This window comes from Pyrus communis, chromosome 14, assembly GCF_041283825.1.
Source record: "Pyrus communis isolate YQ-2024b chromosome 14, ASM4128382v1, whole genome shotgun sequence".
In the NCBI taxonomy this organism is placed as follows: Eukaryota; Viridiplantae; Streptophyta; class Magnoliopsida; order Rosales; family Rosaceae; genus Pyrus; species Pyrus communis.
The window spans coordinates 7064281-7089006 of NC_142578.1; the positions used below are offsets into that span (position 1 = coordinate 7064281).

At 38.2% G+C, this 24726-nt stretch overlaps 2 protein-coding genes and 1 non-coding gene across 6 annotated transcripts in view; 1 reads left to right on the forward strand and 2 right to left on the reverse strand.

Annotated features, from left to right (window-relative positions):
• LOC137713793 (uncharacterized) overlaps positions 1-24726 on the forward strand; it is an 82677-nt gene that overhangs the window by 37742 nt on the left and 20209 nt on the right. The window lies entirely within an intron of this gene.
• Positions 607-4602, reverse strand: LOC137712532 (putative methyltransferase PMT18). 4 transcript variants are annotated; one of them, XM_068451610.2, is made up of 7 exons: positions 4035-4566; positions 3735-3963; positions 2582-3284; positions 2271-2481; positions 1674-1971; positions 1106-1570; positions 607-1024 (listed from the first exon to the last, which is right to left on the reverse strand). In XM_068451610.2, the coding sequence occupies exons 3-7, from the start codon at positions 3272-3274 to the stop codon at positions 799-801; spliced, it is 1893 nt and encodes a 630-aa protein (XP_068307711.2). In that variant the 5' UTR covers positions 3275-3284; positions 3735-3963; positions 4035-4566; the 3' UTR covers positions 607-798. The 4 variants fall into 4 exon arrangements, with proteins under 4 accessions (XP_068307711.2, XP_068307712.2, XP_068307709.2 ...); XM_068451611.2 differs by having other exon boundaries at positions 607-655; positions 784-1024; positions 3735-4476; XM_068451608.2 differs by having other exon boundaries at positions 3735-4602.
• LOC137712861 (uncharacterized) lies at positions 11201-23123 on the reverse strand. The gene is made up of 20 exons (XR_015955641.1): positions 22811-23123; positions 17709-17743; positions 17480-17622; positions 17106-17385; positions 16955-17022; positions 16785-16854; positions 16301-16666; positions 15326-15431; positions 15133-15227; positions 14765-14947; positions 14308-14558; positions 14092-14187; positions 13885-13976; positions 13681-13744; positions 13515-13597; positions 13334-13412; positions 12832-13097; positions 12648-12721; positions 12335-12441; positions 11201-11773 (listed from the first exon to the last, which is right to left on the reverse strand). It is a non-coding gene; the product is annotated as an uncharacterized LOC137712861 (transcript).

The window sequence follows — 24726 nt, forward strand, 5'->3', positions numbered from 1 at the left end:
GTCAGTGGGCTAGATTTGGTATTTTTTTTGCCCAGTGGGGCCTACAAGCCCTTCGGCCTAATCCCCGATTAAAAACGGTTTTCAACTCATTTTTGGCTTTTTTTTACCTTATTGCCCTATATCTGGCTCAGTTGGAGATGGCCTTTAGCTCTCATTGAATTGGATTGGGTTAAGGATTTAGTGCAATCCATGTTTGTTTGTTTGTGGGACTAACTTTTTGTTTTTTTGAACCGATATTATCTACATTAAGAGCAAGGAAGCGTGCTTAACCTCACAATAGACTATCAATAAAATACTTTTATTATAATAAAGTACTTTTACGTGGAGAAAATTGGATCCCACATCTCTTTTTATAATAAAGTACTTTTACGTGGAGAAAGATAATAAAACTAAAAGATAAAAGTAAAGAGGAAGATTATTCAAATTAATTTTAACATTATGAAGCTTCAACAGACGGATTCCCCAACTCCTAAGCCAGTAAGGCTAATTACTAACCATAACACTTGTTGCTAAATATCTTCACAAGTAAAAACTGACTAGCTCTAAATTTAACAACACTTTTCCTCTCAATATTGAAAGAAATCTCAAGTTCAAATCCTCCACCGATTGATCAAAAGAAGAAACTATCCAATTTCCCACTTGGAAGCAGATTATACTGTTTTTACAAAATCCCAGAGCAAAACATTGATCATGCACCAAGAGAAGAGAGGTTAAGAACAAAAGTTAAAAAAAAATAAAAAGGAAGAAAAAATAGAATTGCAAGCAAAAGGGAAAGAAGAATACACTGCTACATCTCTACTATCTTTCCTTCTTTTCTTCACCAGTCCAGTAAGTTTTCACTGCAAGAAGAATTTTCTCTGGGTTGAAAGGTCCGCTCTCGTGATCCATAATCTGGCTCTTCCACCTCATTCCGTCTGTAATTGCCTTTATCTTCACCAGGATCTCTACTGTATCCCTAAACACAACTGTTCCTTCCGGCCTCAGAATCCTATCCATCTCCAGCAAAATGAGTGTTATGTCACACCTGCAATGTACAAACCACATTAGGCCTCAAAGTCGCGAAATTCGAACACCAAGTGCAAATTATTGCAGAGTGAGTTTTTACCTGTCCTGATATATGCTGAAGATCCCACCAGCGTGGATGAGATCGTATGTTCTAGGGTACGTTGAGAAAGCCTCACACCAGTCCTGGTATGTTCCAATAAAACCACGTTCGTAAATTACACCAAGGGTGTCCTGGTTTGAGTTGGCAGGGACGGTGTTCATAACCCACACTGGATATTTTGACAATGCTGCAGCAAATCCACCGAGGTAAGCATTCATGTCCATCACATTCCGATATCTTCCTTTGGAAATTGGTACAATCCTCTTGTAATGTACCACCCTTTCCTTCCACAGTTGATTATCCTCACGGAGTTTCTCAGCTGTGATTCCTGGTATTGAACCACTGCTGATTCTAGGAGGGACAGCAAATGCACGTTCAGGCCACTTCTCTAACGCCCCACCAGCAACGTCATTAGGATCGCTTGTCTCCGGTAGAGGAGTAATGCAACTCTCCATGTCTCTTTCCCTTTTAAGCACAAAACATGCCACATTAAGCAGAGTTAAGTACAGGAGAATTCGCATTCCAAATCAAATGAACAAAAACACGAATGAAGCACAGGGAGTAGTACCAAGCCATATCTGGATTGTCAGATTTGCATATATGTGGTGTTTTATACACGTTCCTGCTCTTAACGCATTCGACGTGATTGATAGGTTTTTGCCAGATTGCAAGATCATTCTTCTCGATCACCTTCTTCCAGCACAGGCGCTTTGCAACAGACTCAATAGAATCTTGCTCTTGCTTCAAATCCTCTTGAGTTCTCTCCCATCCCCTCCAGTGTTTTTTCCAGTTAATAGGCGGCCCGGAGAGAATCCAATAACCACCAGGCCTTAGAACTCTGTCCACTTCAATGAGATACATACCATCTGCAAAAATAGTCCAAAATAAAATCTACATGCATTCAAAACCACATCATATGAAATTAGTGGTGAATTTTACTTCAACATTTTAAGCCTAAGCGTAGTAGATCCTCACTAATTATTATCTAATCCAATATTTAGATGAAGTTGTTAGGTGAAGAGGTTTGAACAGATACATACATACATATATATACACACATACATGCATATTTTGAAGTATGAAGCTCCAAAAACTTCAACTCAAAGTAATGTGAGATAGTCTAATATGTTGAAGCAAACTAGAAAGAGAGACAGAGACACTTTACCATAGTTCATCCAAGGGATCAAGCAGCGGGAACAGTGAGCCATATCGAAAGCCCTTGCAGGGTAGGGAAGCCTCTTCGAAGCCATGACACCAATCATAGCGGGAACTCCACGCTCCAATGCAAACTGAACCTGCGCTGCATGCGAATCTCTCGGTGCAAAAGACATTGTCACGATGTCCCTCTTCAACAGGTAAGCACCCCAACTGGCTACCTAAATACGCAAAACAAGTGTATCAAAATTTACTAGCAATATAGGAGTGTAAATCAATTATACATATATACACATCTATGCACATATATGTGCTACTTACACCACAGCCGGTATCAATTGCAGTTCTGATGTTGCCCTTAGTTAAAGGAATGAGTGCGTTAATGTCATCTATGTACGCATCAGCGCCCCTCGGAAACATGGTACCTCCCCCGGGGAATCTAAACCTGTCACCCTCGACTTGAATCCAGTTCTGGACAGCTTTCTCAATGCTGAGTTCTCTATGGGGAATGTTGTCATACCAAGCAAAATCACGACTCTGAGGCCACTTGAAAGGAGTCTTATACTTTGGCGGAGCAGGAATAAGGCAAAGAAGTTGTTCTTCTTTGGTAGGGCAGTGCCTCTCTCTGTATTTCAACATTTTCCTGTCAAATTTCCTCCCCCTTCTTGGATCCTGGCATGGAGTGTACTCGCTGTAGGACATGTCACACGGTGAGAACCTTTGAACGGCCTCGGTTTTGTTGACGTCCACTTGATGATGGCTTTCGAAGTCCAAGCGAAGCGGTGATGATGATACGGGTGAGGAGGTTTTGTTCCCGGATTGAGATGACGTTTCATCACAACCAACCCTTTGGTAGAGCTCAGATCGATTGACAGGGGCAGAAGTGGTTTGCCAAGCTCCTAACATGTAACATGCTATGCAGAGCGCAAAAATCCCGAAGATCCAAGGGAGCCTCTTCTTCTTGGATTCTACGTGGTGGTGCTTTGGCGATCCACCACTAAAATCCCTGGCCATTTTATTCTTTCTGCAAAAAGTTTCAATTCGAACGAAAACATCAAGAAATCAGAGTCCACCCAATGAAAATCTCAAGAATTTCACGCCTTTTTCACAAATCACAAGTCCCAACTTAATAACCATTTATAACTCATCAAGAGATTCAATCTTTATTCATAAATTATAAACACCACATAAAAATAAAAATAAAACATACATAAATCAGAAAATTAAGATCACATGCTGTAACTATCAACCAAATAGGTAAGGACTCAATCTTTATTCATAAATCAGAAACCCCACACCGATAAAAACTTATATATCAACTTGGAAACACAAATTAAGCAAAAATTGAAAATTTCCGCAAAGCAAGAACAAGATCCAATTACTTGGAAGGCTAAGAGATCCCATTAAACAAAACATGAACATAAATATTATGGAAATGGAAGGACAAAGAAAAGAAAAGCAATGAGAAACGTACCTATTTCCAGCAACAGAAGTTTGAAGCTACAAATAAAACAAGGTACTCAGTACCCCACAGTTCTCTCAAAATCTTTAAAGAAACTCCACTGAAGTCTGAATCTTTCTTTTTTCCATTTTTTATTTATTCTTTGCTTGTTTCTTTTTCCCAAATTTTGTTAGCCAAAAAAACACCACAAGCCCATCAAATCCACGGGAAGCAGCCAAAGGTTTGTACTCAGAAGCAGTATCTGCAAATGGGTAACTTGTACTTCTCCACAGAAAGAAAAAGCTTCTAAAGTAGAAAGTGCTTTTTTTTTACCAGATGTGATAACAATATCAGCCGGTTATCGCTGTGGACCTTTCTGACCTCCCCCAGTACAAATAATACCTCCAAAAGAACTTCACAACTGCAGAAACCAAAAGGGTAATTTCAAGTGGTATTTGTTTAATCAGAAAGATTAAAAATTGGAAAGAGGAGGCAGAAAAGGTTATATAGTAAAGAGTATGAAACATGGAAGGAAAGAGGGCAACTTTAGAAGGGACCTCCACGAATACAGGAAGAGGGTAAGTGGTGAATGGGGAGTGCAGGCAATAATCTTTGTTTGTTAATCATCTTTTGTTTATTTTTAATGAAATGGGGAAAGTGAAATAACAAGGAATTGCAGTGAGTGCAGAGAGATTTAGAGAGAGAAAGGGAGGATAGAGAGAGAGAGAGAGAGAGAGATGGAGGAGTTGTGATTGGGTGTTTGGTTGTTTGACCTAAAAATAGAGAGGAGGAGTAGAGGAAACTGAGACTAGTGCGGCCTTCTCAGATGAGAGGGAGACTAACCAGCCTCAAATTGCTCCTCACCATCTCACTAAACCTGCATTTTTTTTTCAAATAATTTGTTAAGAAAAACAAAAGTAAAATATTTATATTTTTTTTGCAAGTGGTCATTTACAGGTGGAAAAATGTTAAGCCTTTACATAATAGGGTAGGTCGAAACTGTATCGATACTTAATCTAACATCTAATCTAACAAAATTAATAGTTTGACAAAAAAAAAAAAAACTTTATATTTTCCATTTTTGTTTAATTTAATTACCAACTTTCTAAGTTACTATTTATAATAATCCAAACAACACTTAAAAACCAGTTTTCCAAAAAAGAACCACCACCTAAAAACCACTGACAGACTGACATAGGTGTTGCTTGTTTAAATTAATTCTGTGGTCCTATGAAAGTGCAAACATTTTTTTATGTTATTTTATGATTTCATTTGGTACATGGTTTATGATTTTTTCACATCCTTCCGTGCAATATGAACACAGTTTAATTTAATCTGGGGTTACATCAAATTTCTAAACACTCCAACCATTTCACATCCCAAATTCCCATTTGGGTCCTGAAAGAGAGATTCATTTGGCATCCCAATATGGTATTATATTTTTCATTTTCTTTGACAAGAAAAAAAAATCCAATCTCGAAGCACCTAAACAATTTTTGAATAAGTAAAAACTTATAACCCAAGTGATTAAAAATATATATTTGCATCAGAAGAAGTTTAACTCCCGCATCTCCAATTGTCGTTTAATTCTAGCATCTCCAATTGTCGTTGTAGAGTAGCAGTCACGAGAGTTGCAAGGGTAGATAATGTTAAGAAAACTAAATTTGTAAACAAAAATTTGATAATTAAAGGATATGAAAGTTGATGATTTATTTATTACTTACGCGTTGATAAACGTCTTTTATTTCTATTGGTGATACATCATTTAGTTTGCAAATTTAGTCTCCCTAGCATTACCATTTCTCAATGGTTGGAGATTTGCACTCAAAATCGTCACACAATACAAAAAAACATGGACGTGCAAAAAACATAACACAATAAATAAGTAGGTGCAAATTGCAAAGAAATGATGGATTGATGATGTTGAGAGCATCTCCAAAGAAGATATCAAATATGGTATGTCGAAATTTTATTTGATGGCCGATGTGACAAATTGAATACAAGTGCTAAATTATCTTTTTTTCCAATAGAGGTGTCAAATATTTATTTTATTATTTTATTAGGCCTAGAGTTACATTAACTATTAAAAAAATAATCAAAATTAGTTTTAGTTTTTATTCTATTGGTTGTAAATGGGATTCATGCATTAAAAATTAAATTTAATACATTTGACTCCTTCTTTGTTTGCTGTCAAAAAAGGCGGTTAGAAAACAAGGGAATTGGATCCTCTCCGAGGCAATACCTCGGATCCTCCTGACCGGACAATATGGGTTGTTGGATTTTGATCCAACGACTACAATTATTATAACTTTTAGAGGGATCACTGTTTGTAGCCGTTAGATCAAAATCCAATGGCACATGTTGCCTAGTCAGTAGGATCCAGAGGCATTGCCTTGAAGATGATCCAATTCTGAAAACAAGGAGTCAAATGACTCGCATGCCACATCATATATGGCATATCCATTCAAGAACACTTAAATATCTTTTAATTCTATTTGACATATTTGATATCTCATTTAAAGATGATCTGAGAGCGACAAACAGTGAGCCAAATTTGCAAAAAGAAATCACGTGACACTGAGGTGGGGCAAGTATTTATGTTTGTGCAGTGACCTCACTAAAAGGAAGCCAAACCGTGACATTATTCGTGAAACGACGTGAAAGAGTTCCGACAACACACATTTAAATGTATTTATCATTGGTGTTGTCGAAAGCTTTCGACAATATTCATCAAACATTGTGGTACATATTGAGGAAACGTTAGCAAAATACGTTAAAAAAATGTCATGTACAATATTTACAACGGCTTAAGAACGTTGTAGATGTATATTTTTTTAGAAGTGGTTGACTCTAAAAATTACAAAACCTACGTGGCGTGCAGGCCGAGTAACTAATAAGTTAATTATGTCATTCGGTTGAATGCGGGGCATGCCAACTCGTCGGCCGAGGAGTAAAAGTCGTTGATGTCGCGTTGAGCGCATTGCTGACTTCTTTATCTTACGACTGTGATCGAGGAAGGAACACCCTCGGTCTTTGGGTTCTAGAGCCTGAAGACAAGGCTGCTGGTTTTGCGATGTTCACAAATCGTCGGCGCCCGATTCAGTCATCGTGATTATATTCGGAAGAGTATAAGCACGTCGAATCGACACTAGACTATACGGACACAAATATTCAAAGGTAATGTATGTCTTGATGGTGAACGTGGTTCGACCATCTGAATGTCGAACTCTAAAACTCGTGGATAATCATAAAATCACTCGGCGTCCAGTACGTCGAATGTCGTAACTCGTAACACCTTACTTCGCCGAGAGGGCTGATAAGATGACCCCTGCTAATAAGGATTCGAAAACCCTTCTTGACCGAGACTTGGATAGGTCATCAGTCGCCCTCGACGTAGTGCTGTTTATCCAAACTGAAGGTGCTCCTTGGTCGGCTGATTCTACGGCAACATTACTGTTTATCTAAACTGAAGGTGTTCGCCGGTTGCCTCCACAATGCTGTTTATCCAAACTGAAGGTGTGTCGGCGGAAAAAGAAAAAGAAAAAATCTCAAGGCGTTTGAGAGGTTTTGCGCAGGGCAATTGTATGTTGAATTGAAGGTCCTTAATTGTTGCATGATTTCTTGTATTTATAGCAACAACTCCTTGAGATCGAATTAAACCCCTATCTGGATTGGGAGTCCTTGCCCCGTTCCAGCTTTGCTTCAAACAACCCTACTCCCATTAGGACTTTGAACTCACACCCCCCCCCCCTTCGGGGCTTTATTCATTGCTGGTTGAGAGTCCTAGTTGCACCAAGACTTTCTCGACCCTCTTTGTTTATCTGGACTACTCATTCTTGCGATAGGACTCGATCATCCCTGCTAAATGGTCCGAAATCATCCGGCAGCCCATAGCATTTTGACACAACTTTGGGCTGAGCACAAACCTACACTCGATCCAGCAATATTATTTTGGGCCCAAACAGAAGTTTATCTGAACATTGTCATTTTGGGTTAAGCTTGTAATATTAATTTGAGAGGTGGAGAGCACTACGTAGTACATAATTACCACATATATTCAAGTTGAGGTCCACTTTTTCACTATCCCATGATTTCGATTGCATTAATATTATCGAAAAAGTAGGAATAAAAATATATGCATGCAAGGCGGTGAGCCTACTTACGTATAGGAGAAAAATTAACGTAGGGTAGAAGTTCGTAAATAAGGATGTTGTGATTTAGGATAACTCTTAAATTATATGAGATCAGTATGAAGTCAAATGAAACTTAAATATAAGGGGTTTTGATGATATTAATTTTTTATCTTTGAAAAAGGGAACAATTTGTGACAAATTAAGATTATTCATTCTTTTTGGATCGAAGGAAGCTAGTTAGGAGTTTCACTCTACGTGGGGCCACAATCAAATAGATTCATAACTTACAAAGTATCGAACCTAAAATCTCTTACTTTTTTCATTAGGCTACTTATCGTGGTTGAGTTGCGATTATATTTGAACATTTAGAGAGAGAAGAGGCATACATTTCATTTGTATGATTATAGAGCTGAGAAGTAGTCAAAGTGGAAAAGTATTCCTATTCTCTATCTTAAATTTACGTGCTCCACGAACCAACATGTTGGATACTGGAAATATGTAGAAGATCTTCGCAATTAAGCAAACGAGTGTAATTTGCATGGTTGCATGTCGCACTCGAATGCATGGAACTACAACAAATATTATATTATTATTCCTTGTTAAAATGTTTGGCCACGTACGTCACGTTCCTTCTAATTTCTTCCTTTCTTGTTTTTTTGGTCAAAAAGCAAATTGATACTTTTGGAGTTTGGTTTACTTTTGCAATCAATAATTTCGGGATAAGGTAGTTATCGTGAAAATCTGCCTCATATTTTATTTCAGTCCTTTTGGATTTACTTATCCTCACAACAACGCCATCTAAATCCTTGATTTCTAAGTTATTTATCCTCACACATCACATCCACACAACTATTTCTCCAAGCCAAACAAATTAGGAAAATGCTCTTAAATCACATAACGATGACAAATAGTCTCGTCATGTCAGTATCATCTTTCTGTCATTTTGGTATGTTGTCATATCGTCCTATTACTGATGGAAACGGTTTCCCTCCGATTCCTTCCACCTAATAACTTTAACAGTTAAATTTTAAGAATTCGAATTAATTGGTAGAATAGATCTGATGGAAGAGATCCTGAGAAAATCTTTTTCCATTACTGATGGCTGAAAGTCTCGATAGGCTTGACATGATATTAATTAATAGATAGTATATATGGTGAATTGTGTTTTTGTTTTTGTTTTTTTTTTTTAAAGAGGGATAATTGGTAACAAATCATGATTATCTATCATTTTCAGAGGTCAGAAAGACTCAAAGAGGCATTTCAGCCTCCCCTGCCCACAAGTCTGGCTTCCACACCAACAATGGGTTTCAAATCCGAGACCTCTAATTTTTAGTTTTAAAAAAGTATCGTAATCCATCATTTACCACTGACTTACCATATTGTGGTTATATCGTGAATCTTGAACTTTTGCTACAATAATAGAGAGATTTGAAAAGACGTTGCTATAATAAAGTGGACAGCATTTTGCTCACTTCTATAAACTATGATGTATGCTCATCCTACAATCATCTGTCACATGTCATTTTAGTTAATTTTAGTTTTTTTTTTAAATTAAAAAATAGCATTTAATGTAAAAATTGATTAGAATTAAATAAAAAGATACATGGTAAATAATTAAATGTATGACGAACATACATTATAATTGTCGTAGTGAGTAAAAATACCCCCAATGAAGTATCAATAATACCTATTGTCGATTGGTTAGAGGTTCATAATAAATTATCAACGAAAAGCCCTCAAGATTAGTCCAAATAGCGAAAGGAGGCAAGAAAATGAATTATAATTCAGAAAAGTCATAAGCTCGATTGCAACGCATCTTCCATACGCAGAAAAGAAAAGGAAAAGGAAAAGCATAAATTACATTTTACATCCTTGAGTTTAAATGCAATTGTAACCTCTTGCATCTTTAAAATATTTTAATTTTATACATAAACTTATATTTTGTTGCAATTTCATACATTCGTTAGTACATAAAATAATTTATCATATTTCATTAAACAAATAATAAAATATATATGTTAAAAAATTAATAATTTAAAAAGTAAAATTTTTTTACCATTCCTACGTGTTTTGTACCATTTGGATTTCATCACAACTCAACATTTCTCCATCTTCAACGCAACCAGCCATCCCATTCTTTCTGCATCACCAACCCCCATCCCATACAACCAGCCTTTTTATTTTTTTTTCCTACATCACCATCATCAAAGTTGAAATTTACACAACCAATAATTTGAAAACAAATATGATTCCCAAATCTTGGCACACGGCATGGCGTGGATTGACGCCTTAGACACCGGTGGCTGACCATCCTTGCCACCCAGCCCTGCAGCAACGATTCCAAATCCGAATATCCTTCATTCAACGGCATGCGTTAATGAGGACGATTCCTTGCCCCGGGGTTCGGCTTTCCGGGTTTTCTCCATCTGGATCTTCCGGTCGAGTGTCGCAGCGGAGGCGGCTGCACCTAAGATTAAGGGCATGAGCACAGAGAGCTCTCGATCTCGACCCCTTCTCATGAGCCAGTCGAAAAAATGAAGCTATCTCAGACGCAAACCCACCTTCGGGTCCAGGAAATTTTCTGGGTTTTTTTTTTTTCGGATTGACAGCGAAAACTGAGAAAAAAATTTAGGACATCTGGGGAAAACGAAGAATCAGAAGAAATTTAGAAGATTTGGGAATGGATTTTAGGGATTGGGAGGGGGAGGATTGACATGGAGGTTGTATGGGTTGGGTGGTGGCGGTGGAGAATGAAGGAGATGGAAATGGAGGTCATTTGCTCGGGTGGGAGAAAATGGGTGGACCCATTTTTATTTTCTTTTAATTTAATTATTTGTTTAAATTGTTTTTTGATAATCAATTATTTTTATACGCCACGTCATTAAGTATGCGGATCATACATTTGTTACATTATTATTTAACGATTAAATTAATAATTTAATTAACAGATGCATGAAATTGCAACAATCAGTTTGCGTATGAGTTTAAAATATTTTAAAAATATTATATAAGATTGCAATTGTACCTAAATTCAAAGAGATAAAATATAATTTAACTTACTTCAATAATCTCAAATAACACTTGCTCCAATGCAATCACAAATCACCATCCAAAGGTCACCCAACGCCGTAGATTTGTTGACACTAAAAACTTGTTGACACTAAAAACATTAAAACATGGCTTTACTTTGTATGAACTTTCATAATTTAGGGCCGAAAGTAGCTTTCCATACATACGTGTATATATATAAATATATATATATTTTTTTTTTTTTGCTTGAGGAGCTTTCTATATTTTAATCCAGATAAACCATATAAATAATGTTGTATAGCAAATTTAGATCATTGAAATTTGGAGTGTTATGAGTTCTGCAACTAATCTCCATTTAAAAAAAAAATAGAGATCCATTCCATTAAAATCCTAGCGTGTGTGTGTATATATATATATGCACAGATACAACAATTCTCACCTATTTAGGAATTAGGTCCTAATCTAACCCCTTCCATTCCATGCCAAGAAACAAGCACAACAAAAATCAATCTCATATGATCCTCTTAAGAGTCCTCCGTATGCTGCCAGTGCATCTCCGAGATCCCGTGTCACCGTGAAAATGTTGCCTTCAAATGGCAGCATTTTTCCGGTACATCATGTGGCTGTGCAAGGAACTTGATCACAGGGTTGGTATGTACAGCATGAATATGAAAGTCAACTGAGAACTCACTGGAAGCTATTTGCTAACTTCTCGAATTTCTGCGCAATTGCATGATGCTTCCTGCTATTGTACAATTGGATTAGTGACCCAATTGCGCTGCATATCATCTCTTTCTTCGGATTCCTGATGGATTTATTATCTTCAAGTTCAGCTTGACTACTTGTTGTCTCTCCTAGTGACAAGCAAGGGGCCTTGAACCAGTCTTCAAGGAATGAGGCTTTCTGTATCTGCAGGAAGAAAAATAAGTCCGAGAACGAAAACACATATTACGCCTTAATGTTTCAAATTATCGATGTTCGCAGTTTGCACAAACACAGACACCAGATAAAAACCCCAATTGGAAGCAGGTAGTCCGCAAATTCTTTTAAAGAGTATGGACATCTATTCAGCAAACATGAACTACGAACACATGACCATTTTCTTTATCTCCAAGGTAAAAATTGTTATTACGGTTCACTTGGTCACTTTGTGAAAATGATCTAAGGTAACAAATATGTATGCCATGATAAAACCCTGGATGACATCTGAGAAGGATTCTCCATAATCTACAGCAAATCAATAGGCTTCTCTTTTAGTTTCCAGATTATTTGAAGGAATGGTTAAAAAAATCTCATACAAAACACAACGAGCAATATATTCTTCATTTGAGAGTACAATCAAAAGATGCAGTCAACCAATTGAACTGATAATAGTAAAAAATCGAACTTTGGTGAAGACTGATAGCTGATATAGCATTGTGGAGTTACCAAGGCAACCATGACACAGAAAGAGTAAATCCAACTACATACCAAGTATTGATGCTGGCACGGCCAAAGCAGAAGCAGCTTGAATCCTGATCTTAAAGTTGGAAGAATCGCATAATAGCAGTAGAAGAATACTAAACACAGATGAAGCCCTGTCAGAAAACAATGCATAGTTAGCTGTTTTTTTTTTTTTTTTTTGGGTAATGATTTATAGAGCTTACTTTCATACTTTAGAACCACGCAGAGAAAAACACTAGTAAGTTATTGAGCGGCATTTCAACCTCATAGATAAATAAATTGATTTCAAACAGGGAAAAGAAACATTGTATCCATGCCAACACAAGATTCAAAACTATACCAATCCATATCTTGCAGTCTTAATGTCTCATTCAGAAATAGGTTGCTCAAAGCATGACAAACATTCCATTGGATCTGTTAGGTGCACAGTAAATTTGGGTCGATAAATATGAGGATACAGTCTCATCCATGCCATTCAAATTAGAAAATAAAATTCCAGCAAGTTAGGACTGTAAGCATGATACCTTAACATTACCAGTCGTAACACAAGAAATCAATGCCTGAACCACTTGCTCAAGCCAACGTGAATCTCCCAAAGAAGCTGGATGGCATGATATTAACACATCTCTTTGACTTCCTTCCCTGTAATTGCTTGATGGTATTTTGTCAGGTTTAGTGCTCTTTATTGTCGATCCATTATTGTCTAGTGTCCTGTCATTACTGCTTCTATATTTGAATATTTGATAGATCTTGAAAGATTCCCCAGAGCCCTTACAGCATTTGATTTAACCTGATAGAAAGAAGAAAATATTCAGAGCTGTAAGATATACATATATTATTGATGACTAGAAATGAGCAGACAGTCAGTGAAATAAAGCAAAAATAGTTTCGCACAAAACTAGAAGAACCATAATCATTTCCTATCTATGAATTCTTTACATCCAACCGATATTGATAACTTGGCTTATTAATATACTATTCAATCAACTTATAGAAAGGAAATGACTTGGTTATTAACATATCTACCTTGTCTCCATCCTTGGTCAGACGCAAAGCACACTCGGTTAATAATATGAATAATTTAGAGATTTCGGGATAGCCTATATAGCAGGTGAATAAAAAAGAACAAAAGAAAGAAGATTAGTAGTTTGCAAAGACAATGATACAGTGGAAATACAATTGATATCGCTCTTCTAAATTGTTTCAAGATTGTTTCAAGGAAAAATCAACAATACAATGACGGATAGAATCACAAATGTTCGCCACAGCCCAAGACGAAGTTATTCGCACCTGAAATGAGAACTATATGGACGGTTTTGACTGATTATGAAATAAAATGAAACCAACCTAAAACTAGATAAATAGAAAAATACTGAGACCAGGGGATCGCGTGTGTTAATCTCCACAGCATGAACATACTCATCAAGGATCTCTGCACTAAATAATTTGAGTTCTTAATGAATTTCTGTCCTCGATTCTTGAACAAAGCATAAAATTTACAGAGGATCAAGTCGATGACAGATAATAAGAACTCTTGAGAAATCATTAAATTCCATTCAAAAACATGTCAGGATCACCTTTAAGAAACTTGAGGAAACATTGATATGACTCCAAGGGCTCGACGAGCAGCTGACCTAACTGAAGGCACATCATTTACGGCAGCACGAACCTAAAAAGATTTTATAGATATAGCTGATAAGAAAAAAGCTTTCTAATTTCTATTCCATTTACATATACAAAGAGGTTATGGTATAACACCAGTGATTAGTTACAAGAAAACATACACAAGAAGAAAGAATGAAGTCTTGTTTTTCCTTTGAGAATGAGAAGCATACAGAAGAGGTTATGCCAGCAAAACATGTAACCCATGCTGCTCTCACCTTCAAGGAAAAATAAAAGGTTCAGAACAGTACATAAAAAACACAAAAAGATAAATCTCTACATTTGGTATATGTACCCAACTTGGGAAAAGTCAATTGTTTATATCATTATTAATTAACCACTGCAGAAGTATGGTGCAGAATCAGAGGCATATGCTTCTCAATTGCCTCACACCACTGCCCCGTTCCAGATTGACAGAAGTGGGTTCATCTAGTGTATTTTCTGAGTTCTCTGGTTCATACAATGCCACCGATGAAACTTTCTTCATCCTTATGCAGTCCGAAATAAATGGAGCATCAAGTAATTTATCATCTGAAGGGTCTTCAGTTCCTTTAAATCCTGATATTGCACGTAGACATTCGTCCAAAACCTGATAATTGACATCAACAATCATTATAGATATATATATATATATGTCCGTAAAGGGAAAAAAAATCAATTACATGAATATGGCCTAAAAATACTGCTCTGTAAGAAGGTCTCGCTCATTTCTAATGTAAAACAAACTCAAGGAAGAACAAAGTATTTATTTACTATTTTGGAGAGGAAAAATAGCAGATATTAAAGGATACTTACTTTAATAGTAGCTGTAATGACTTTTTCCCCAATAAATCCGACAAAATTTCCAGTATTTCCCTTCCAAGATCCTGTAGGAACTTCATGAATAGCTGCCCTCAAAACGCCATAAACAATGATGGAAATTTGTTCCCAACAGGAGAACATTATGCTTGGGTAATTGTGGGACACAGCCCTAAGCGCCTACAAGAAATAATATAAGCCTTAGATATAATTACCACATGCTTTTAAGAAAAGAAAAAAGCGCACAGAAGAAAAGGCACTAATAGTAAAACCACAAGCATTTCATAACAGTTGATGGCATGCTACATGCTTGTCCAGAAAAGAATCAGCACTGCTGTAAAACCTGATTATCAGAAATCAATTACCTGAAGAGCCTCAACGCATATCGTTGGGTTGCTAACTTTTTCTGAAAATCGAAATAGCGAGAGAACACCTGACTTCTTTGTAGCCTCAACAAAATCTGGAGAAAGTAACAAAAATAGTACAAGATAAAACAGTGAAGAAAAGCAGGCAATGCAGATATTACTCTTTACCTGCAAATTAAAAGGAGAAAAGGACAACTAACCAGCAGACCAGTGTGATCACTTTTGAATGTAAACCCATTTTTCATCCTTTCTTGTAGAGATGTAAAAACTGTAACAACTCTCCAGGCATTCTTGAATATCTGTAAAATGATCATTGATAGGATCATAGGAAATATAATTATACAAGATTTTCCTTAAAAATGAGTAGGGAGTAACATCATGCATCGTTCTGTTGTGTATACAAAGTGTTAAAAAAAAATGCTATTAAAAAAAGCACGCCACTTTTCCTATCCTCATTGCAATAAATAAAAGAATATTCTTTGGAATCAAGGTTTTACGAATCTCCTACACGAAAGTAAGGGAAGTTGGTAAGGGAAAGATTCAAACTCAAAAAGGCCAATAAAGGCAAATTAAAATGCTAATAAAGCTGTGAGCCAAATTGCCCAATTTCAGAATTGAATTATGAAAAGTACACACTGAATAGTTCTAACTTGAGGTTTTGGAATCTGAATACATCTTAAGAGAAACATACAACGAACAAGTGGTTTAAACACTAAATCACATTTAAACGAAACCAAACAAAAGAAGCAAATCATTAACAATTTCAAAAGTTTGGGGGAGAACACATACGGTGTAGATGATATCAAAAGCATGAGAATCTTGAGCAGGGATGCCATCAATCTACTATGAGTTTCATGTTAAATTAAGTATAAAATACCTACACCATATACATCATAAATATTGTAACATCAGGAGAATAAAAGTTACTTGAACATGTAAAAGTAATAAATAATTGCAGCAAAAGTTTGAATTTGTGCAGCGTAGTGGCTTTCACATAGATGGGAGGTGAGATCCTAGGACGGGGCACATCCTATTCTGTAGCCTGTTATTGACATTGAGACGAAAAGGAGAGAATACTAAAAGACAACAAACAACAATGGCAGCTACTCCGACTTTAATAACTTTGACATTAGGAAAAGGATACGAACCAAAAAATTGCAAAACTTACCTGTATACAAACAATGGCAGCTACTCGGACTTTTGATTTCTGAATGTTGTCAGTGTCTTTAATTGATCCATCACTGTCACTGTAATCTGAATCTGACAATGCAAACTCATTCGCGGAAGATTCATGATCTGATAAACTTTGAGAACCCCAAGCTTCACTCTGCTTCATATTTGAATTGTCCTTTTGGCGCAGGTGTGGAGGCCTATATGGAGTACTATTGGTCTTTTTAGAATCTTCCAAACCCAGCTTAAGGCTTGCTAAACAAGGTTCCTTTTCTTTTTGACCAATTACTGAACAGGTATGCTGGGGTCTACTATTAATGCCATAGGAAAAGAACATTTGTAGAGCAGCCACAAAACTTGATGCCTGAAAAGAATCCAGAAGGTGTGAAATATGATGGTTGAAGATACAACTCTATAAGAAATTCAGAATCAGACTATCAGTTGATTATTTATAATTGCAATATACAAAAGCATCAACTTACATGATCAGAAAGGTAACACTTACGATCTGCGAGAGTCAAATGCAGACAATGCAGAAGAGATAAATTAAACCTGCAAAAGCACAAGTCACGTACCATTGGCAATAATATATAAAGGTGACAAATTCATTTATAATATGCCAAAGCAAGCATAGTAGAGATTGTTGGAATACCTGGACATAAAAGCGTCTTCCATAAGCTGGCTTTTAGCTACCAAGCCATCCATCACCTTCCTAAAAACCTAGTTCATAGCAAAACCTTATCAGCATCACATATATATACACACAGAGAGAGAACTACAAGCTAAAAATAAAGTATCGTGACCTCAATCGTTGATCTCCAGATGTCCAATGGAAAGGATGAGCCAACTCGGGAGATTGCCTCTCCAACCATAGTAAATGCAAGTGTCTGAATTTCCCATAAGCTTCCATATCGAGGCAGTGGCATTCTCTTCCCAACTTCAAGAACCGAGCTTTGGTTGAGAATCAAGTTCGAAAAGCTGCTCAACTCTGCGTGAGATCTCTCAATGATTCGCAGCAGGAACTTCACCAGCAGAACCTCCTCCGCCATCGAGCATTTCCTCTGATACGTGCTCATAACACGCCTAAAGATAACGAATTTTACAAATTACAATCGAATTCGCAAGCAGAACGCGTTTTCCGAAAATCGAACCGAAAACCAGATGAGCTTGAGCTTACCCTAGAGTCTGTAGAGCTTCCATAACCGGCGTGAACGACGAAGAGCCGATGAAATAGCGCAGCATTTTGTTGAAGAAGTCAATGAGGAGAGTCCACGAAGCCGAATTGATAACGAGAGAAATGCGATGGGAGATGTCATGGATCTGAATCAAACGACTAAAATTTTCAAAATTTTCAGAGAAAACGAAGAAGCAGAGGAGCAAAGGCAAATTCTCAGTCGTATACATACCAAGTGAGTTATGTGAGTGAAGGTCGGAGTTAGGTCTTTGTAGACATCGAAATTTCAGTAAAACAAATGTTCACCAATGCATTAAAGTTTTGACGTGTCAAGGCATACATGGCATACGCCACGTGTTGTACAAATTGTACACATGGCGTGTGACTCAACAAAATAGGAAGAAATACCCTTGAAGGATTAAACAAGTTTTTCTTCTCATTTTGGGCAATGACAAGGCAAGTACATTTCAATCCATTGAGGATCAAAACAAGTTTTTCTTCTCATGTTGGGCAATGACAAGGCAAACACACTTCAATCCATTACGGATCAAAGCAAGTTTTTCTCATTTGGGCAATGACAAAGCATACACATTTCAAGTTTAAAATGGTGTTAAGTGGGAAATTAGGCCATAAGTTACACCACTTCAATTTCAATATTGCATTAAGTGGGAAATTAGGCCATAAGATTAGACCACTTCAAGTTTAAAATGGTATTAAGTGGGAAATTAGGCCATAAGATTAGACCACTTCAAGTTTAAAATGGTATTAAGTGGGAAATTAGGCCATAAGTTACACCACTTCAATTTCAATATTGCATTAAGTGGGAAAATTAGGCAATGGTGCTTGGAAAGGAAAAAAATATTTTGTGGTGGTGATTCATTCTCAAAGCCTATAAATAGGCTTCTCCATCAAGGTATCAAGCATCAACCAATTCACAAATACATTTCTCTACTCCCAAAATTAGAAGAGAATTCCTCAAATCCTTGAAGCTTTGAAACTCCAAAGCTTCTAACCATCCAAATTCCCAAGAATTCCGAAGGATCAAGAAAGCTCTCTTCGTTCTTCGTTAAATCCTCTTTCAAGATCAAGCCCCGACGGCCCTTGAAGAAAGTGTTCATCCGTTCATCCTAAGCATAAGCCCCCAACGGCCCTTTGGATCAACAACCTCAACAAATCCACACATCCAATCGTTCTTCAAGATTAAGCCCAAAAAGCCCTTGAAGATCCGCTCATCCATCAACCTTCAAGATCAAGCCCAAAAGCCCTTGAAGAAATCCACACAACCATTATTCAAGATCAAGCCCCGACGGCCCTTGAAGAAAGTGTTCATCGTTCATCCTAAGATCAAGCCCCAACGGACCCTTGGATCAACAGCACAAACAAATCCACACATCCAATCGTTCTTCAAGATTAAGCCCAAAAGCCCTTGAAGATCCGCTCATCCATCAACCTTCAAGATCAAGTCCAAAAGCCCTTGAAGAAATCCACACAACCATTATTCAAGATCAAGCCCCGACGGCCCTTGAAGAAAGTGTTCATCGTTCATCCTAAGATCAAGCCCCAACGGCCCCTTGGATCAACAGCACAAACAAATCCACACATCCAATCGTTATTCAAGATTAAGCCCAAAAGCCCTTGAAGATCCGCTCATCCATCAACCTTCAAGATCAAGCCCAAAAGCCCTTGAAGAAATCCACACAACCATTATTCAAGATCAAGCCCCGACGGCCCTTGAAGAAAGTGTTCATCGTTCATCCTAAGATCAAGCCCCAACGGCCCCTTGGATCAACAGCACAAACAAATCCACACATCCAATCGTTCTTCAAGACTAAGCCCAAAAGCCCTTGAAGATCTGCTCATCCATCAACCTTCAAGATCAAGCCCAAAAGCCCTTGAAGAAATCCATACACCCATTCTTCAAGATCAAGTCCAACGCCCCTTGAAGATCCGTTCATCAACTGTTCATCCTTAGATCAAGCCCCGACGGCCCTTTGGATCAACAACTCATCCACAAACCTACACCCTACGAAGATAGAATCAGAGGACCAAATTTGAGAGAGATCGTAACCCCAAAATCATAAACACAAAAATATTATTTTGTACACGTTATTCTACCCTTGAAGGATTAAACAAGTTTTTCTTCTCATTTTGGGCAATGACAAGGCAAGTACATTTCAATCCATTGAGGATCAAAACAAGTTTTTCTTCTCATGTTGGGCAATGACAAGGCAAACACACTTCAATCCATTACGGATCAAAGCAAGTTTTTCTCATTTGGGCAATGACAAAGCATACACATTTCAAGTTTAAAATGGTGTTAAGTGGGAAATTAGGCCATAAGTTACACCACTTCAATTTCAATATTGCATTAAGTGGGAAATTAGGCCATAAGATTAGACCACTTCAAGTTTAAAATGGTATTAAGTGGGAAATTAGGCCATAAGTTACACCACTTCAATTTCAATATTGCATTAAGTGGGAAAATTAGGCAATGGTGCTTGGAAAGGAAAAAAATATTTTGTGGTGGTGATTCATTCTCAAAGCCTATAAATAGGCTTCTCCATCAAGGTATCAAGCATCAACCAATTCACAAATACATTTCTCTACTCCCAAAATTAGAAGAGAATTCCCCAAATCCTTGAAGCTTTGAAACTCCAAAGCTTCTAACCATCCAAATTCCCAAGAATTCCGAAGGATCAAGAAAGCTCTCTTCGTTCTTCGTTAAATCCTCTTTCAAGATCAAGCCCCGACGGCCCTTGAAGAAAGTGTTCATCCGTTCATCCTAAGCATAAGCCCCCAACGGCCCTTTGGATCAACAACCTCAACAAATCCACACATCCAATCGTTCTTCAAGATTAAGCCCAAAAAGCCCTTGAAGATCCGCTCATCCATCAACCTTCAAGATCAAGCCCAAAAGCCCTTGAAGAAATCCACACAACCATTATTCAAGATCAAGCCCCGACGGCCCTTGAAGAAAGTGTTCATCGTTCATCCTAAGATCAAGCCCCAACGGACCCTTGGATCAACAGCACAAACAAATCCACACATCCAATCGTTCTTCAAGATTAAGCCCAAAAGCCCTTGAAGATCCGCTCATCCATCAACCTTCAAGATCAAGTCCAAAAGCCCTTGAAGAAATCCACACAACCATTATTCAAGATCAAGCCCCGACGGCCCTTGAAGAAAGTGTTCATCGTTCATCCTAAGATCAAGCCCCAACGGCCCCTTGGATCAACAGCACAAACAAATCCACACATCCAATCGTTATTCAAGATTAAGCCCAAAAGCCCTTGAAGATCCGCTCATCCATCAACCTTCAAGATCAAGCCCAAAAGCCCTTGAAGAAATCCACACAACCATTATTCAAGATCAAGCCCCGACGGCCCTTGAAGAAAGTGTTCATCGTTCATCCTAAGATCAAGCCCCAACGGCCCCTTGGATCAACAGCACAAACAAATCCACACATCCAATCGTTCTTCAAGACTAAGCCCAAAAGCCCTTGAAGATCTGCTCATCCATCAACCTTCAAGATCAAGCCCAAAAGCCCTTGAAGAAATCCATACACCCATTCTTCAAGATCAAGTCCAACGCCCCTTGAAGATCCGTTCATCAACTGTTCATCCTTAGATCAAGCCCCGACGGCCCTTTGGATCAACAACTCATCCACAAACCTACACCCTACGAAGATAGAATCAGAGGACCAAATTTGAGAGAGATCGTAACCCCAAAATCATAAACACAAAAATATTATTTTGTACACGTTATTCTGGTTTCTTGTTTCAAGGAATCTTTCGTGTTCACAAATTTGGCACGCTCGGTGGGACCATCTCTACCTCTCATCTCTGTCTCCGTTCAAGATATTTAAGCACAGTCCATGGCTTCAAACAAAGAACAAGTCATGACTATCGGCACTACCTCCATTGAAAAACAGTTGGTTCAGATGAAGGAAACAATTGCAAGGCTGCTAAAGACTGCAGAGAAGAAAAACTTGCAAACCGCCGGACTCATCAACCGTCTGGAGGCGCAACATGGCGTCAAAGTGAAACCAAGCTCTCTTCCAACTAAGAAGACCGAAGAAGGCTTTAACCCAAATGCCTACGAACTCATGTCAAAGGCTAGGCATGACTTTGCTTCCTCTTCAAATCTTGGAAAGAAGGTTTCAAACACCGTCAACGACAAAGATCGTGACCTCACCAAAACTCAAAAGAAGTTGAAGGAGCATGGTTACGGAGTTGACAACAACCAAAGCACACCTCCAAAATCAATGGCATCAAGCAAGGGACAAGCCGTTCTTGCAACCACCAAGGGAAGAAGCATAAGCACTTCCGCCGCAAATGGAGCATCTATTGGTGCCACAACCACTTCTCAACATGCCGCTGCAAAGTTGGTACTGCTAAGCAAGCAAGAGCAGCATCAAAGGCGCGAGTCGGTCATCCACCTGACCTTGATGGGGGCACCAAAGCATGCTATTGAGGCACACAAGATGACACCCCAAAATGGCCAATGGGGTTCTTCATCAGCACTATGGATGTCTGAAGGAAAGTCATGTCTATTGGTTGCACAAGTCATGACCATCGGCGTCACCTCTGTTGAAGAACAACTGGCTCAAATGAGCGAAGCAATTGCAAAGCTTACACAGACTGTGGAAGAGAAGGACTTGCAGATTGCCGCACTTGTCAACCAACTAGATGCGCTGCCCGACGTGAAAGTCGACCCAAATGTTGGCCTATTAAAGAAAGAAGTCGACGAAGAAGAGGAGCCTCCAGTGGAGAAAGTCGAAGAGAAGCTGAAGCTAGACCAAGCAACGGCGTTCATGGAATCTCTCTCTATCCAGCAGCTACAGGAGATGATCGCAAGCACTGTCAAGACACAGTACGAAGGAAGCTCGCATGACTCCGTACTGTACTCAAAGCCTTACTCCAAGAAGATTGATGCTTTGAAGATGCCAAGGGGTTATCAGCCCCCAAAATTCATGCAGTTCGATGGAAAAGGCAACCCGAAACAACATGTCGCCCATTTCATTGAAACTTGCAACAATGCTGGGACAGAGGGAGACTACCTTGTCAAACAGTTCGTACGTTCGCTGAAAAGTAACGCTTTTGACTGGTACACCGACCTCGAACCTGAGTCTATCAACAGTTGGGACCAGCTAGAAAGGGAATTCCTCAACCGTTTCTACAGCACTCGTCGTACTGTAAGCATGCTAGAGCTGACCAGTACGAAACAGTGGAGAGATGAACCTGTCATCAACTACATAAATAGATGGCGCTCCTTAAGTCTGGATTGTAAAGATCGGGCGTGCCAAATTTGTGAACACGAAAGATTCCTTGAAACAGTCTTCTCCGCCGTGAGGCTTCGCGGTGACGAGCTCTATGACGAAGAGCAAATCGGAGGTGACTTCCTGAGGAGGGAGGTCGGGCGCGGCGGAGAGGAGAGTATGGGAATGGGAGAAGATGGAATAATGGAGGAGTTCGGGGATTGGAGTGCGTAGAGGAGTTGTTAGGGTTTCCTCCCTCACTGTTAGAAACGCCGTCCTCCACCACCTTACTGGCGATGACGACGGTGATGATGCCGCCGCCGCCATTTCGAGGTTGGCTTCTCAGTCCCTCCAATTCCAACCTTCTTCAGTTGTTGTATTGGGCATTGTGCAAACTGATTCATTTGAACAAGAGAGGCCGGTGCATTGGGCTTAAAAATTGGGTCACAGGCCCAATTGAGATTTTTATGTGTGGGCTTAAAATAGGCCTATTCTCATAAAGAAGGTTAGCAGTTTCCTTTCGTTTCCACTCAAAAAGAAGAGAAATTCTTGAGTTCGGACATTTTGACCATGCCAGTCGTTTGGTACTTTTCATAAAAGCAAGAGGATCTCTTGTATTTGGTCCTGCTGAAACTCATATTTTTCCTCATTACTTTAAGTCTATTGTCATATAACAGCATTGTACACAAGAATTTCTATCATAAGTCCTTCATTTTTCACCTAAGAGTTCCCTATTTCACAACACGAAAACCATTTTTCTATCCTAATATTATCTTATCGGACTCACTATATATTGTATGAGAATTATCTCAATTAATGACTTATAATTTCTCGGTCTAACAATATAACATGCTAGAGTATCTAACGATAAACTAATACCCATCGTGATCTTAGGTCATAACCCTCTAACTACCTGGTGGGCACGGCATTGTAACTAAAGATCTATGATTGCATTTGCACGGTTGATGAGTCCCTTTCGTATCAAAATCTGAGCACCGTGTTCATCTTGGTTCAAAAGCCAAATCCCAACACATACATAAATACAGAAAAAGACACAAAAATATATGCAAATGGAAGGCAGCTGAGTCATACTTTGGCCAGCCAAATAATTACGAGGAATTCTTGGGTAGGATTTGCCCGCCTCACACTGGTGGGATAATCATCGAAATATGTATATTATAATCAGGGGCAGACCGACTTAGGACTAAGGGGGTCAGCTGAGCCTTTGAACTCTGGTGAATTTTCATGGATGATTTGGATGCCACCCCTTTGAAGGTTGGAGTTGCCCTTCATATATGCCCCTCCAACTGCTTGATAAAATGCGTTAGAGAGGTGCTGCTCTTTTACAGCCTAGTCCTAATATTATTTACCTTTGGCTTGTTTGTTGGTTGTGATTACAATTGTAGAAAAATAAAAATAAAAATAAAAATAAAAAAATAAAAATAAAAACTAAGTAAAAGACTATCCAAAAATGCAAAGTAAATGAAATGGTAATCTCAAACAAATGAACAAAACATCGACATTTTTGGACAAACATATTAATGAGATGCAATGATATCAATCAATTTGTGTATTCCCTTATCAAGTATTCATATAGGAGTAGTCTTGGAACATGTTAGTTACCCAAGCAAATGAGGTATGAACATGTGTGTAGTATGCATTTTCAAATGACTTCAAGCCTATCAAGACTAGATGAAATGGCGATATTTATGTTAAAAAAAAATTTGCGATCTATGTGCACTATTTTGCTAACCCTCCTAATAATATTTCTTGGATCCGCCACTGTATATAATATACATATATTTTACGTACATGTGTGTGTGTGTATATATGTACACACTACATAATATTTTCATTTTTTGTACACTTTATTTCAAAATGGTACGCGTGTTATACACTTGTGTATATACTTTTCAAGTTTTTGAGGTGACTTGAAAAATATGTACACGAGTGTATAATATGCAATTATCTTCAAGTTGAATGCATGTATTTT

Bases quoted from the DNA above. Each gene is read 5' to 3' on its own strand.
- LOC137712532 (XM_068451608.2), bottom strand. From the start codon at position 3,274: ATGGCCAGGGATTTTAGTGGTGGATCGCCAAAGCACCACCACGTAGAA. The intron at 2,482-2,581 runs GTAAGTAGCACA...TTGCGTATTTAG, and splicing joins CAATTGATACCGGCTGTGGT to GTAGCCAGTTGGGGTGCTTA. The intron at 1,571-1,673 runs GTACTACTCCCT...TGTGCTTAAAAG, and splicing joins GACAATCCAGATATGGCTTG to GGAAAGAGACATGGAGAGTT.